Source organism: Podarcis gaigeae, assembly GCF_964106915.1.
Source record: "Podarcis gaigeae genome assembly, chromosome: 2".
Classification (NCBI taxonomy): domain Eukaryota; kingdom Metazoa; phylum Chordata; class Lepidosauria; order Squamata; family Lacertidae; genus Podarcis; species Podarcis gaigeae.
In genome coordinates this window covers 72,858,191-72,875,028 of record NC_139679.1, presented here as the reverse complement: position 1 = coordinate 72,875,028, position 16,838 = coordinate 72,858,191, and the positions used below count along the sequence as shown (strand labels likewise).

At 44.3% G+C, this 16,838-nt stretch overlaps 1 protein-coding gene across 17 annotated transcripts in view; it reads right to left on the bottom strand.

Annotated features, from left to right (window-relative positions):
- The window catches only part of LOC310838796 (acylamino-acid-releasing enzyme-like), a 57,072-nt gene extending 42,034 nt beyond the window's left edge, over positions 1 to 15,038 (bottom strand). For 9 of the 17 annotated variants that reach the window (XM_083726559.1, XM_083726549.1, XM_083726561.1 and 6 more), the window contains exons 1-14: positions 14,738 to 14,864; positions 14,504 to 14,636; positions 11,454 to 11,580; positions 10,485 to 10,572; positions 9,558 to 9,636; positions 8,278 to 8,414; positions 7,238 to 7,375; positions 6,202 to 6,293; positions 5,548 to 5,588; positions 4,370 to 4,491; positions 3,930 to 3,990; positions 3,539 to 3,633; positions 2,002 to 2,053; positions 454 to 542 (exon numbers count right to left, since the gene is read on the bottom strand). In XM_083726559.1, the coding sequence (XP_083582685.1) occupies positions 454 to 542; positions 2,002 to 2,053; positions 3,539 to 3,633; positions 3,930 to 3,990; positions 4,370 to 4,491; positions 5,548 to 5,588; positions 6,202 to 6,293; positions 7,238 to 7,375; positions 8,278 to 8,414; positions 9,558 to 9,636; positions 10,485 to 10,572; positions 11,454 to 11,580; positions 14,504 to 14,636; positions 14,738 to 14,770 (1,287 nt within the window). In that variant the 5' untranslated portion in view covers positions 14,771 to 14,864. Of the gene's footprint in view, positions 1 to 453; positions 543 to 2,001; positions 2,054 to 3,538; positions 3,634 to 3,929; positions 3,991 to 4,369; positions 4,492 to 5,547; positions 5,589 to 6,201; positions 6,294 to 7,237; positions 7,376 to 8,277; positions 8,415 to 9,557; positions 9,637 to 10,484; positions 10,573 to 11,453; positions 11,581 to 14,503; positions 14,716 to 14,737 lie in introns of those variants that run through there. The other 8 variants (XM_083726546.1, XM_083726557.1, XM_083726548.1 and 5 more) reach the window with 5 other exon arrangements.
- Positions 15,039 to 16,838: the final 1,800 nt, after the last annotated feature.

The window sequence follows — 16,838 nt, the reverse complement described above, 5'->3', positions numbered from 1 at the left end:
ACATAGCACCAACCACAGATAAAACAAACCATTACTCATAAGCCAGAAATAAACCTTGGTTTCACACTGTGATTTGCTGCTAGCAAACAAACCTTGGCTCAGTGTGAACTAGGCCAGTGTGAAAATCAGGAATGGGAAATCTATGACCCTCCATATGTTGTTGGAGTGCAAATCCCAGCATCCCTGATAACTGGCCATGCTGACTGGGGCTGATGGGAGTTGGAGTCCAACAACATCTGGAGGGCTACAGAGGCATATCTGTGGTTTGAACAAAGCTAAATAGTCACACTAAAGAAACATTCACATTGGGTTTTTTGGCTACAGCCTTGCTAAAAATTCACATACAAGCTCACTCCGGCACCTGCCAATTTTATCAGGTTCCCCTAGAAATAATGGAGAGGGGATTGGAGGGTGAAGCAACCCACACCTTGACCTGCAAGGTAAGTTTCTTACCAGGCTTGGAGGGCAATTGGGAGATGAGCAGCTCACCACCAGGAGATCCTGCTGAATTCCCAGCAGGGTCCAGCTACCTTCTGGAGTGCCTGGGACGGGTTACAGAGAATATTGCTTAGGAGTTATCGGGGCTGTCAGTGACTCAACAAGTCAGCTATGACAGGAAGGAGGGGAAAGAGGGGAGGAAAGAAAGCACCTGGCTTTGAAATAAAATGTCTCCCTGCTACATTGCTCTTTGCTTATTTAAAGGGAGAAAGAGAATAGAGTGGGTAGGTAGGTAGGTAGGTAGGCAAATCTAAAAAACTGTAGTATAAACACTGACAACTGGTAAACACTGGCCTGTGAGAGCTCCAATTGAAGAACAGCCTTTACCAAAGGTGTCATGGGCTTTGAAGACACTTGAACTCAGGATGAAATGAAGAAACATGCTAAGAGGAAGGCATGTTTGTCAAACTCTCACCATGATCAACTCCTGCCCGGAGAACTATGTCCCCACTGTGGTAGGACGGGCAGATCCAAAATTGGGCTTCACAGTCACTTATGGACTGTTAATAAGGTGTTCATTGAAGACAATCTTACTCGGCTATGAGTGATCACAGAAGAAGAAGAAGAAGAAGAAGAAGAAGAAGAAGAGGAGGAGGAGGAGGAGGAGGAGGGTGCTCTTTCCCTGGAGAGGGGGTGGGCATAATCCTCAAAAATGAAATAAAATTAAGATATTAAAATGCAAATGTTCACATAGGGAAGGCGGAAAGAGGAGAACTGGTTTTATTGATGAGATTAGATGAGCAGTTGCATACCCAAGTAATACTGGGGAGCAAGGAGCAACTACTAACATCTAACAGGAACCATGTTCTGAATGGAGCAAATGATGAAAGGCCCAACTCTCCGAAAGAGTCTCCTGGGAGCTGAAGCATAAGTAAAGAAGCCTAGTCATAGGATCACAGAATTCCTTCTCATTCTGAACAGCATAGAAGGATCTGCCAGAGCTTTTTACTGATGCATCTCAGGGGCACATTCGTATCCAATCTCAGTGGGACCCCACCTTGGGATCATAATCTCAATGGAAAACATCTACAATTAATGGGTTACAACTACAGATGTAACATAATGCTAGTTGCCTCATAGGAGAACAAGCAAGCAAGCAACACTCAGGAGGCTTTTTGGCCCCAGCAAGGAAGGATGTGAAATGTAGCTGAGGCCAGTTCTATACACATATAGAAAATATGTACATAGTGAACAGAAGTAGTAGCCTAGCACCAATATTCTAGTGTCATTTGCCTCAAAAAAAAAAAGACCCCTTATAAAGCAAGGGAACTAGATCTGGCACGGATTAGTAGTGGCTGCCTCTTGTTGAGAATGTAAGCCAGAATACAGGAAGTGGAAGAGCTTGGCTGGAGCCTTCTAGCCCCTTCCTTTCCCCCGAGATCTCGGAAATGGGCAGAAATACAGGATATGGGAGACTTCTCAATTAATGTGCCTGGTCTTTGGGACAGATCTCAGCAAACACAATACGGCCCCTGGACTTTGCAAGCTAAGATTTGATTGTACCTTCTGTAACAGTCTTCACACTCCCCAGCTCAGTATCCACAACCAGCAGCTCCTGCAAGAGATAATAAAGGAAGGAAAGTGAGGGCTGGAAAAGCGACTGCTCTGTTACAAGAGCCCATGGAAACTTAATAACGGGAAAAGCTTTTTCTCACTTTCCTCCCCCCTACATACATCATCTCAGAGAAGATACAGTGTTCCCCATTTTTGGAACACTGGTCACCTACCACGAAGGCTCCTGTTAGTGGGTGTGCAAGAACCCTCCAAATAATAATGTGTTAACCCAGTCACCAAAGGCAGGGATATGTGATGAAACTTTGCACTAACTAGCAAGGTCCTAAAGCCAGTTCTGTATCCCCAGTTCTGTATCCCGATGGAGAGTCAAAGCACAGAGAACAAGAGAGGCAGAGAACATCCTTCTGAGGCAGGAATGACACAGATTGGAACCACAGTATGTCCAAAATCTGTTGTGTAATCCTGGGGGGAAATGTGCTGTAGCCACTTAAAGAAATGTAACACTCCAAATAGTGTTAACTCCAACTTCCATCAGCCCCAGCTAACATGGCTTGGTTCTCAAACTCAATCCATTCCGGAAGTCCATTCGACTCCTGAAACCATTTGAAAACCAAGGCACAGCTTCCGATTGGCTGCAGGAGCTTCCTGCACTCATGTGGAATTTGTGTCAGACGTTCAGTTTCTGAAAAACGTTCAAAAACTGGAATACTTACTTCCGGGTTTTCGGCGTCCAGGAGCCGATTTGCTCGTCAACTAAGCCATTTGAGAACCAAGATATGACTGTATTCAGGGATGATGGGAGTCCAGCAGCATCTGGAGGACACAACTTTTGCTGCCTCTGAAGTAATCCAAGACTCGAGAAAGACTAGGGGCTCAGTTCCTAGGTAAGGCAGGGAAGGAACTGGGGAGGACGCTCAGTAACTGGCAAATTAGTTCCAAGTTTGATCCCATGCTCCTGTCTGTCTAAGGCAGTGAGGGAAGTAAAGCCACTGCTGCCTTGAGGCCTCCTGTATGCCAGCCAGCTTCTCAATCACAGTTTCTTCATCTCTGATTTCCAACAGATACCTTTTACACCCTTATGAGCCTTTTCAGGTTCAGTACCCATGGTTCACGTTCCCCAGCTGTAATTAAAGCTTGGCTCTTACATTTCTGAAATGTGTATCTGAGTGGCAAAAGTGCTTTATTAGGACATGGAGAAGCCAAGATCAAATCCCTGTTTAAATACAAAGCTCACTGAGCAGGTCACGACAATATTTAAACCCAACCAACATCATAGGGATTGTTGTGAGTCTTAAAGCTCTGTTCTGAGGTTATTGGTGGAAGACAAATATATGAAAACACACACACACACACACACACACACACACACTTTCTATGAAGCCAATTGTTTTGCATTCACACTACATAAACCTGAGCATCTTCCTATACATCCTGCAAATTCTCAGGACTGGTGGAAAGCATTTGCAAACTTTCGTTGGTACACCATCTTCACACCCCAAAATCTTCCCTTCTGGTCTCAGCATACCTTTCTACTCCTTTGAGGAGTGCTAAGCAGGACTCTATGGTTGTCAGCAGCCCAACAAAGCAGAGGCAGTGCCCCTGAGTAAATCCCAAAAAAACCTGAAAAGGGAGAAAATGGTTAAAGTTAAACATGGCTGAAGTCTGGAGCTTTGGAGAAATGTTGGAGAACAGCATCAAACAGATATTATAAAAAGACACTGCATGGAATACGGTGTATATGGAGGTATATGGCTGACTGCAGGACTCTCCATTTTTGGGTAACAAAAGCAAGCCTTAGCATTCTCTTTATATGTGATAGCAGGAGCTGGGTGGTAGGACATGTATGAACTAAAGAGGCAAGGCGATAAAAAAGCAACTCTAATTTTGCATGCTCCGTCTCTGAAATTGAGACTTACCAGATGTGGCAGTCCTGACTACGTCCACCACTGTAGATGTGAGTTTAGTTTTCCAATTGAGCTAAGCAGGAGGGAAAAAATCAGGTAATGAATACAAAGCAGCAAATTTCACACTCCTCCTCCACTGCATCCCACAGAACAGTTGCTCTGCATCTTTTCAGTAGTCGATTCCAAGCTAATTTCCCTTCCAGCATCTTTCAATAAATGCTAAAATCTACAATGTTTTAATTCTGCAATCAGAATTAGTTGCATGTAAGAACTATATCATTTTAACTTTTTATAATAAGGCCATGTTGAACTCAGCTTTTCTACTCTCTAAATGTTTTTTGTTGTTGTTGCATACTCATTTTAAATTCCACAGTTCCTTTGCTATTATGACTTGCCTGCACCCACAGTCCCTTCTCTTCCAAGAAACTACCTACCAGAAGTGCCACACTTACCATCTGTAGCTTCAGACACTGGCGATGAGGCCCAAATACAGGGCACTCAAGGTAAAGCAGGCGAGTTCCGTCAGGGCTGAGCCGGGGAGAGGAAACAGCCTTGGAATCTGAGGACAGCAACTCTGCAACCACAGACACAATGCGGTATCAGGACATACAGACCCATCTCATAAAGGCAATTGGCCAGAAGTCCCCAGGTGATGAAATTGGAAAAACATTAACAGTGGACGATCTGAATTCCTTTTCTGAAAAGTCCCTGTAAATTTACCTCTGAGGTTTCTTCTGACAACGCTTCTTTACTCACATTTTGAAAAAAATAAAACATATAAGAACAGATCAATAGTGACTGAAGAAACTATAGACATCTTTGGAAAGCAAAGTAAGTTTGAAACTAGTAACCTGTAAAGGCAGTGCCAGATTTATGTACAAGGTAACCAAGCTATAGCTTAGGGCCCCACTCTCTTGAGCCCCCCCCCAAAAAAAAATTTAAAGAAAAAATATCTGGATGTACATTTCCAAAATATAAGATAAAAAAACAAATAAAATGAAACCTACATACAGCAACAGTGTTTTGTGTTGTGTATGGACCTATTAGGTCCATAAATTACCATATAGCATATATTCAACACAAAAAACAGTGACAATTTGTTGTTGACAAAGGACAGCTGGACATATAAAGGGCACCATTACCTTCAGTAGCTTAGGGCCTCATCAAACCGAAATCTGGCCATGCAAACCACATGTCTGATTGCTGAAACATTAGAAGGCCATATCTCTGGACATTTTAAAGTTCCTTTACAAAAGGCAAACTAAGCTGCAAAACTGAGATTCTGCTGGGCTGCCGAATTCCATGGAAGACTGGGCTCTTCTGGCTTGCACATACACACAGATTGTAAATTTGGCAGTCACCGTTGTTCTTTCTTTGCAGTACTAAGGCAGGAAATGTTTTTGCTGAAATGCTACCATTTGTGAAGTTACAACAAAGAATCCTTGCCATATTTGAATGTGATAGCCCTGACTAACTGTGCAAACATTTGTCACTGTCAGGAAATCCACCCAGGGCTCCAAGTGACCGAGAAGCTACAGGTACACCCCACCACCACCGTTGTTGGAGGAATATGGGAAGGAAAGGCGCTGCATGGAGAGACATGAGAGAAGCTGCCTCCAAGATGACTTACCACAGCTACTTTCAGATAGATCGAAGAGAAAAAGGGCTGACCTATGGCAGGGAGAGGGGAATGGGTGAGACGTCTCCAGCAGGGATCAGGTTTTTCATCCACCCACCCACCCCATGATGAATTAAATGTTAGTCACTATAGGATTAAATTTTCACACTCTGCACTTAAAATATAGTGAAGCTGAGGATCTTGAGGCTTTCCCTTCCACCTTCCACTGACTTAGGAAAACCTTCAAGGTTATTTATATTTTTTGTGTGTGTGGAACAGGCTACTTTAGAGAAGCAGAATGCATGTCCTTGGAGGTTTCACCAAGGAAAATATGGGCTGGCACCCATCAGCAATCATTTAGATATAGTCTATACTATTTTAGGAAGGACAGGGGTGGAACTGGACTAACAAATAACCCAAATAACTTCCAAACCCAAGAATATCCCTTCTGCCGATTCTACATTTTAGAAATGATCACCAAGATCATTGACTAAGATCTCATTACTGTTCAGGACATGTTTTTTCCCCGTTGTTTTTTTCTCTCCTCTAAACCGAGCAAAATGTTGCCCTCATAATTTCCCCAGAGGCAGCGGCTGGTCCTGGCACAGCCAACTGGAGAGCTGAATCCATGGTTTCACACTTAAGAGTGTCTAAGACCTTGCCTACCTTCTGTTGGAGCAAGCATTCAAACCCAGTCTGAAGGGCTCGTGCCACCAGCCAACGAACAGTATACCTTTGTCGTCCGGGGACCACAGGGCCTGGCCAGGGAAGCAAAACCAAAATATTAACCATTCACATCTGGGTGTGCTGCACCATGAGCTAAGCTTTGTCTCCCCGTAAGATTTGCAGAATGCTGCTGCAGCGGCTGAAATTCAACAAGGCTGTTTACTGGGAGATGTTCCAATCTTCAGGGCTCTGCAGGCAGCAGACTACTGTACTGTTACAAGTGTTTGGAAGCAGAAAGCATGGGAGGTATGTATCTGCCTCTGGATATGATGAAGGGTCAGGTAATGGATCTGAGAAAGCAGCATTTTCTCCAGCAGGCTTCTGCTGAGCTCCAGCCTCTAGTGCTTGAACTGATGTTGCACAAATGAATAAACCTCTGTACTCCAGCACCAATTTATTTAAACAGCAACTTTCTACCTTTAAAATTTTAGCAGTATGCATGGTTCCACCCATTGCAAAGGTGCTTTTTGCATGAAACAGAGAAGATGTGAACTTCTACATTTAAGTGGGGAGCGAATGTGACAGCATCCTGTACCAAACAGATCGTCAACTGCAACAGGCAATGCAATAGGCAACAGGATGGGTTGGGAGATGGTTTGCCTCTTTTTGCCTGTACATGGAAGCCTCTTTCTGGGCTGAGGGAAAGTTGGCTCTGAAAAAGCACCTTCTAGGAGGATATGGAAAGCCACTGTCGGATTCCCTTGGTCAGTTCAACACTATTCAAAAGCTAAGGGTGCAAAAAGTGCAAGAATCATAAAGAGAAATACAATTTGTGAGCTCAGAACCAGCTCTAGGACCCAGGACACCTAGTATGACCACTTAATGCATTCTTCTGCAAGCCAAATAAAGCAAATGGGTCAGAGACTTCCTCCTCCCATTTTATTAATTTAAATCTTGCTTCATTATTCTGAAATGCTTGCAATCCATAGTGGCTTGAGGAGTGTCCCATTAAATTCCCATGCTGCATTGCACTAACCTGTCCAGGTGAGATATGCCCTGGGATGCCCTCTAGCACTGAAACTTCACTGGTTTCAACATTCACCACGCACAAGACAGGGAAGCTTTTATCACTCAGTGCCTCTCCCCAATTGTCATAGTATACAAAGTGCTCCTCCTAGAAAAAAAGCAGAGGGGAAGGTCTTGTGAAGATTCCTGATCCAAATAATAATCAACAACAACAACAGTAATTTATTATTTATACCCCGCCCATCTGGCTGGGTTTCCCCAGCCACTTTGTATGGCTCCCAACAGAATAATAATAATAATAATAATAATAATGTGAAAAAACATCAAATATTAAAAACTTCCCTAAACAGGGCTGCTTCATATGTCCTCTAAAAGTCAGATAGTTGTTTATTTCCTTGACATCTGATGGGGTGGGTGCCACTACCGAGAAGGCCCTCTGCCTGGTTCCCTGTAACCTCACTTTTCACAGTAAGGGAACAGCCAGAAGTCCCTTGGTGCTGGATCTCAGTGTCTGGGCTGAACACTGGGGGTGGAGACGCTCCTTCAGGAATACAGGTATAGAGTTCCCCATGAGAAAGACATATAGGCCTCAACAGTTAAGGGAGTTGGGTGTGCTTAGCCTGAATAAGAGGAGACTGATAGGAGATATGATAGCCAACTTCAAATGTCTAAAGGGCTGTCACATGAACATGGAGCAAGCTTCTTTTCTCCTGCTCCAAAGGGTAGCAGCCAAACCAATGGACTCAAGTCACAAGAAAGGAGATTCCAACTAAACATCAGAAAGAACTTTCTGACAGTAAGAGCTCTTCAGCAGCTGAACAGACTCCATTGAGAGGTGTTGGACTCTCCTTCCTTGGAGGTTTTTAAGCAGAGGTTGGATGGCCATCTGTTATGGATGCTGCAGTTGATATTACTGCATTGCAGGGGGTGGACAAGATGACCCTTGGGGCCCCTTCCAGCTCTACAATTCTGATTCTATGACAGAATAAAGATGGCAAAGCATGTGGCACAGTATAAGCATCTCAATGCCAAATAATAAACAGTAGATACCTTTCTTGCTTCACCTGGCTCCTCTCCATGGGGGGACCTGCTTTGAGGGAAAAGTGGTTGCCTTTTGGGGCGTCTTCTCTCAGCAACATAAAGGATCTGCGTTTCTGAACTGGACCAGGCAACACACCCAAACTGCTCTGGTGGCATAAGGTCAGATAGGAAAATAGGTAATGATCTTCCTCAAAGGTAAATGTAAAGGTTGATCCCTTTCACTAAAGCAGAACGCAAGTGGGAAAAGAAGCAGTGCATAATGCTGAGCACACAACTATGGGTAACAGGTTGACTGACTGATCTGATATTTCCTCAAAGCCATTGCAGGGGAATTAGCACTCCTAGTATGAGGCAGCAGCTCCTGCTATTATATAAAAAAGAGAGTGTGTTCTCCTGAGGTCCTAATCAATGGTTAGTGAAGACTGAGGGTGGAATCCAACATCGTGCTAAGGCGTTTGCTCTGTCACAGCAAGCATTTTTGCTTGTGCTGATGGAACAATTGCCCCTCTCTCCCCCTTGCACACTATTTTGGGGTGATCCTGACCCCTCAGAGCTGATGGGGGGCATGGGGGGGAGGAAGCCCCATTGCATCGGTAGGACTTGTTGCACTGCTGATGCAACTATTTGCTTGAATCTGTCCCAGAGAAAAGCCACAAGTTACTAAACAGTGTGTAAATATCAGCCAAAGACAGTCCTACTCTACTTTTGGGGTTATAATTAATTGTTCATTGTGCCTAAAAAGCAAGCTCCCCCTTTGTGTGGAAGTTTAATGCTTAAGATGCAAAGAGCTCGGGATTTGCGATCTAAAGGCCAAGCTAAGCAAGTAGGGCAGACAGTGAAATCTCAAGTAGCATAGACCGGGTCTCAAATTGTGCTGTGTATTTAAATATGAATGTGGCCTCACCAGAATTCTACCTCAGACTGTTTTCATAGACAGAAACATGTAAAGGCGTGTGTGCTTTGTGACCTAGGTGCATGGCTAGTGTGACATTCACCAAAGCAGTTCAGCCTAGCCTTGTCATTAAGATCTGAAAACCTGGTTCCAGTGAGAGTTAAGGAGGACCTTTTATAAACACCACCCAGAGATGCCTGAAAGGGCAGTGGAAGAGGAAAGAATATAGCGTAGGATAACCAAATTCTCCTTTGGCGTTAGGGAGAGGATGTTAATAGGAAGAAGCATGAGCAAGTGTTGTGCTGGGAGAGAGTAGGGCACACAGGACTGAGGGAACATCACTTGCTTTGCCTGCAGAGTAGCAGCATACAGCCAAGCCCACTTCTTTTGCCCTTACCATCTGTGTATACTCTGCCATGTTTATCCAGTGCTGTGAGATTAATGCTTTTCACCCTTCCACTCTTGTTCCAGACCTGCTGAGAAACAGAAATCAGCAAGAGCCAATGCCCACCACTACCATGCAATATCAACAGGCCTGCTACATTTCCTCAAGCACCATAACCACTTTTCCCCTTGACTCTACTGCTAGGACTGAAAAAGATGGGAAAGCTGAAGAGGTGAGGGAGGGCAGTGCCAGATTTTAAGAGACATTCGCCCAGTGATACCAGTCTAAAGGGACTGTGCATGTAATCCCTCACCTTTGGTCTGTTATGTATCCCCATAAAGGCAGATTCCCTAGATGTTTCACACACAATACTGCAGACTTCCTTCCTTCTCATCCGTGTCTGAATCTCAGATTTCATGTTAACAAAAAAGCAATTATCAAGTTATTCTGTTATATCCAGAGGCCTGTAGTAACCAGCTTTGACTATTTATTTCTATTTAAAATATTTATAGATTGCCTTCCTGAGAATAACTCTTTCAAAGCAGTTTACATTATAAAATATAAATAAATAGTACAACAGCATCAATTTTAAAATGTAAAATACAAGGTTATTTCTACAAAACACCCCCAGTGAACCAGCAATTATAAAACAACCCACTCAGCCCACCAAATTCTCCAAACCAAAATTATTATTTTTATTTTAAAACCACAATATTTTATAATGCAGATAATAACAGCCCACAAGCGGATGGCTGTATACAGTATTGTAAAAGTATATTCCTACAAAATTCCAAATACACATACCTGGGTGCAGCAACACTATTCCTACTCTTTCTACACAAAGCATTTAATAAGTCTTTGCAGCACCATCCTTGCTCTGTATTTGTGACGGGTATTGCCTAGCTAGCATGCACTTTGCTGTCACACACACCATTTTACCTCTATCACTTCCTGCTTCTGCCCCATTTCCAAGTGATGGGTGAAAACAGCCTTATGCATCCCAGTAGGTGACATTCTGATCAGCAGTCTGTGGCACAGGAGATAGGGACAACATGAGAAGCAGAGCCAGCTCTGAGAGGCATTTTAAACCAAAGGATACCATACTCTACCCCCAAAGGCCATCAGTGTTTTTCAGGAGGGATTCAAGCACATGCCAAAACTTTAAGTTTGCACAATTCAAGTAGGTTAAAGCACTTTGTTACCTCAGTGCAACAAATTTTTAAAGAACTTTGAAATTCATTTCCCTGTCACTTTCCTAACATCACAAAGTATGGGATGAGCAAATTGACAGGATGATATATAAACAACCCAAAGTCAATAATAATAATAATAATAATTTATTATTTATACCCCGCCTATCTGGCTGGGTTTCCCCAGCCATTCTGGGCAGCTTCCAACACAATATTAAAATACAGTAAAGTCAACTCAGGGTGAGCACTCATTGTTGCATAACTGCCCCCAAAACAAAGCATAAAGTCTGTGCAAGTAAACCAACAGATAGATCATTTGGTTAAAGCCCATTTATTTTCATCTTCTTTACAGAAAACCCTCCAAGCTGGAAAGGAGCTAAATAGTTTATATGCAGTCCTATGATTCCCATCACTCCCAGTAGAAGACTTTCAGGTTGCACATAGAAGGATTTTGGCCTATGACTTGCAGAAACTGATGCCAGTTATAGCTGGCAGTAATAGGGTAGCACAATTTGTCACCAAGGCAAAAAAAGTTATGTTCTCTTAAAGCACCCCCTTGAAAACAACCCATTTTAACCTATCTCGGTTCCTTGGGAAAAGTTGATTATCCTTACTCGGTTTTATATTTTATCTTGTGCCACGTTATCCCAGTCCAAGTCTGGATTGAATTTCTAAAGCATGGTTAGGTATGCTAAGGGCAACTGGATGCTCTACGTACTGGTCCCGGATCTCAGCTGGAACGCCAACAGGAGTAACGGAGACAATTGCTCTGCTATTGTGGTGTAGGATATACTGACGGCTGAAATGCAGCTTCTGACGGCGCCCCAGGTCAGGCTGGCACCACTCTGCAGGAAAGGAGGAAGGTAAGACCGGGTATCTGAGCCTTGGAATCTCCCATCCCAGTGTGTAGTACTGCTGTTTCTGAATTCTATGTGGAAATCTGTGGGAAGCACAAAGTCCAGAAAGCCAGCAAGACACAGACACCCATTCTGCTCCAAGACACCATGATTAAGATGACCAGAGTTCAGAAATGGAGAACTGATTGTAGAGCTACGGGGAGAAAGAGCACCTCATCCAGCAATAAAGGAGTTGAGAATGTGTTATACCAGAATTAATCTTGTAAGAGATGACAGTTAACTGTGTTTAGAGACATTTAGGGAAAGTGCAGCTCATCAGAACTGAAACTGCAAGTAAACAGCATGAGTAACGGGTCTCAATGAAGACTTCTGGAATTGGTAATTTCAAGAGACATTTTTGCTTATCATTGTTTAGAGGTCACACATAAAGCAGTTATCCTCTTTCATGCTGCAAATTCAGCATAAGTGACATTTTTCTGAGAACAGACACTTGACATTCTACAGATAGCTGGAAATCATTAGCATTAGATACAAATTAGGCTGTGAGATTCTTGGCCAACTTTGCAGCTTTATCTTAACAGCCTCACTGAGTGGGACTGGGACCTAACTTCTACATATGCTCAAGACCCAACTGCCTGGCTTTCCACTCTCACCAACACCAGGCAGAGCAGCAAAAGTGGAAATATACTTATTTTTCTGTGTGACAGAGAAAACTAATGGGAAATATTGAGATAGCAACTTTTTCAATATTTTTGGAGGGCTCTGTTCAAGGCAAGGACACCAGAGCATCATAGTACACTTCACCAGAAGTGCAGCAGCACCTGCCACATTTGGGACCAAGGCTGTCCTAGGGCATATTTGCAGAGCTGCCACCTCTACCAGAGCTGCCTCTGGGCAAATATGTGTCAGCAAAGGCTTCCTTCAGGTCACAGGGACATAGTTTGCACCCAAACTCATCCTAGACTCCCCTCCTCCAATGAAGGAAAAGAGAATGTTGGACTTTGTGTTAAGCTCTTTTTCTGCAGTGAGAAGGGGTGTTGGCCTGCTCTGTTGTAATATTTTGCTACTGCAGGTACTACGATTAGCCATAGCCAGGTGTATAAAGATGAGTACCGTCAGCATACTTAAAACAGGGGTCCTTATCCTGCAGTCTGGAGAGGGGTTTTCCTCTCTTATTTCCCTATCTATATGGCCTTCTCTCTTATCTTCATTTCTTAGCTACTGTTACAATCCAGCCCATTAAGCTTTCCTCCCTTACAGCTCTTGGTTGCCACATTACTCATCATAGTTCTCAAGAGTTTATTCAGGCTTGAATATTAGCATATTGAAAGAGGTTGCCCAGCCCACTGAGGTGACCCCTCCTGGAGGATTCTACTTCCTGCCAGTAGAGCAAGTGGGCAGTGACAACCCATCCTAAACATCTCTTTCACTGCAGGAAAACTGTCAGTTGCCATGAGATGCTGCAAGGCCTGATAGCACATTGCTTTTTTAACCACAGTCTCAAATCATGTTACTTATAATATTTGGCTGCTAATTTGACATTATACACAAGTCTCTTACTTTACCATATAAAAAGGGGGCAGCCACTCCCCACTCCCCTTGCATTCAGCATATGTGATATTTTTTAAAAAATAAATAAATTACACATCTTCTTTTAACTTGGAAGTAACTGCAAACTTGAGATGTATGGGCTGGGATGGTGTTATTCTTACACAGTGAAGTCAGCTTTTTGCAGTGCATATGATTACAACACACCTGAGAGTTTCTACAAGACTGAGCCAACTCCTCTCCTCCGGACCTAAGACAAGGCCCCAATGGAGGCAGGTTGTTGAAAAGGCAACTTAGTTTTCTGACCTCCATGCCATGATACTTCTAATCCCAGAGGTGTAACAGGCAAGAGACAGAGGGGCAATCCAATATTTTTCTCATCTGCTACCAAGTAAGAGGTGTCCTGGCTGTCTTATGTCAACCTCTCTCTGTGACAGAGTTCAAATGGAAGACCACTGCAACTCCATGTTTAACTGGCTCAGGGTTTGAGATGCCCGGCACTGCATATTAATATTTGCTTTTAAAACAGTTGATTAACAGAAAAGGACCAGGTATATATATAACCAGACTCAAAAAGCACCATACACAAGCTTTATAACCTCCATACATATACCAAATTTGCACCTCAGAGTCGTCGTCCCCCCACAACCCTTGTCCATGGCATTTACAAAGTGAGACCCTCACTTATCCTCCAGCAAGTTAAACAGTATACAGCACCAGCAGTACTGCTCTGCACAGCTACACTTCTAATGGTGGCTTTTATTTTGATTGTGTATTTTGTGATTGTATATTTTGATTTTGTTCTGTGAACCATCCTGAGACCAGGTATAGGGCAGCATATAAATTCAATGGACAATAATAATTTTATTATGTATACCCCACCCATCTGGCTGGGATTCCCCAGCCGCTCTGGGCAGCTTACAGCATATATTGAAACATAACAAAACATCAGACATTAAAAACTTCTTGATACATGGCTGCCTTCAGATGCCATCTAAAAGTCAGATAGTTGTTTGTTTCCTTGACACCTGAAGGGAAGGTGTTCCCACTGGGACGGTGCCACGACAGAAAAGTCCCTGTGTAACTTCACTTCTGGAAGTGAGGAAACCAGCAGAAGACTCTCTGGGTTTATAAACATAGCGTGGGCTTGAGTCACTTGCAACATGCTGTTCACTACTTTAATTCCATGTGACAGTGTTTTTAATGGAGCAGTGCTGATGCCCGTCGAAAAGAGAACGGGGAGGGAAACTGCCCGCCCAACAACTCCTCAGCCCGACCTCCCACTGGGCTTGTCCACACAAGCTCGGCTTTTCTGAAGCGGGGTCCGGGAGAGGAGAGCGCCTAACCCGCGCCACTGGCTCACCCGTGTAGAGGGGCAGGCACTCAGCGGCGCCGCCGCAGGCAGCAAACCCGACTCCTACACTGGCATAAGTCACGCGGGGAAACCGGCTCAGCTCCCGGTACGGGGCGCCCAGAGGACCCGACCCCGCTGGAGGCTAGAAGGAGAGAAGAGGAGGCGTTATTCAGGGTAAATGGAGGCGCTTGCCCGGCGGCACCTGCTTCCCCAGCGCCTTCCTCCCCTGCTCCGCGGCCTCACCGCCTCTTCCGCCCGCTCCGCTCTAGAAGCCATCGCCCTGGAAGTTTCCCCGAAGCAGCCCGAGAGGCGCTTGTCCCGGGACAGCAGGGCGGCCACAGCGCACGGGCGGGAAGCGGGCGGTGCCGACAGCCATTGGCCGGGCGGGGAGAGGAGGCGGGGACAGAGCCAGGCCTCTGCTCGCGGTTCCCCCACGAAGTCCCTGCTGGGAAGGCCCAGCCGAAGGGGTGGCGGCCTTTCTCGCCCCCGATCCCGCCGCTCCTTTGTTTCCAGGGAGGCGACTAAACTTAAAGATACACGCGAAGGGGAGGCTTGTGTTCGTCACAGCTGAGGGATCGACGGTGCTGTGTCTGATCCCTGTGAGACGCGTAGGATCCCCATCTCTGAGAACTGACTGTATCGGGGTCTCCCTGCCCATAATAAAAGCAACCCCAACAACAAAGTTTTGCTGCTTCTTTTTCTCATAACCATTCAGTCACTTCAGCTGACCTGCAGGATTGCTGGGTACGTGAGAACCACGCTTACACGCTGCTCTGCCGCAAGGTGCTTGGAAGGGCGAGAGTAAAACACAATGTGATGAAGGAAGGGAAACCGCACAGGTGGCAAGAACGCAATTACACAGACGCTCGAACACCAGCTACTGTGAATAAAACTCGCTCCTAGCCCTTGGCCCCAGACCCAAATCTCCATTCTATAGTCCCCCGCTGTGAGATATATATCAGATAAGCTCATGCTGTCTCACCCACAACTGCACACAATTTAACAAGTCATACTGGTGTGTGCATCTCCCTCAAGACATTTTCTCAACGGAAGGTCAATCCCCTGGAAGCAGCAGAACTAAAGGAAGGTGATGGGATCAGGGTGGTGCTTTCAGCAGCGGTCTCTTGGCAACATTTCATTTGTTACAACACTTTCATTTACAGGCTATGGAGAACGCAAAGGATGCAACCAATTACTCTTATACAGCACTGCTGAAAAAGCAGTGGGATACAAGAGGCAGGCTGTGAATATAGGAGATTCAAGTTAAATTGTAGCTCTGTTCACTGGCCTAAGTGGACAATTTAACCAACGGAACACAGCATGAGAATCAAAATACATTTTAATCTGACCCAAGCCCTCGGAATGAAAATGGCAAAAATACTGGAAATTGTGGCGTGATTAACCCTACACTATTTTCTATTTAGTAGGAATTCAAAATCTGGTTACTTGGCTCCCAGCACAAATGCAAAGCAGTTATCTTAACAAAGCAATGAGGAACCTTTGGCCCCTACAGGGACACCCTACCTATTGGCCATGATAGATGGGGGTGAGGAGAGCTGGAGTTCAACGACAATGGGAGAGCCACAGGCTCCCAACCCATGACAAAAGTGGTCTTACAAATGGAGGTATTCTTCTTCTTTGGCAATCACTTGTAGCCAAGTAGGATGGTCTTCCATAAACATGGTTTTAACAGTGAGTCTGTAAGTGACCGTGGAGGCCAATTCTGGATCCACACGTCTTTCCACAGCGGGGGCATAGGTTTCCGGGTGGGAGTTGATCATGGTGAGGGTTTGCCTTCCTCTTAGTACGTTTCTCCCTTTCATCCTGAGTTTGAGCATCTTCAAAGCCCAGGAAGTATTAACAATACCAAACTAATCTGTCCTGAAGGTTTTTGGCTTCTTTGGGGATTATGTAAAGTAGAACTGAAGGAACAGGTGAACAGGAACTTTAACGGGATGTTATTTAAAAAGAATGGTGGTAATTAGTGATATACTCAAGTACATTAATATCAGATGTCCTCCTGTTCCATTTAAGGTTTCTTAAATGGATAGATAAATAAAGAAAAAATACTTGTATTTTCAAGAATTCAAGACATTCTATGGCCTTCTAAACTGGCATGTGTTGTTTTGTTTGTTACTATGTTTTAGGTTTTTATACTGTAAACTGCCCTGTGATCCTTGGATGACGGGTGGTATAGACATTTTTAATATTATTAATAATAATAAGGGGAAATTGACAAGGGATGGGACAAAGCCAATGAAAATAACAAGAATTTTAAGGTGGCTATTGATAGTCCACCTCTCAGTTCCCAACAAAAACCAGCAGCAGATAGGGTAATGGGTCT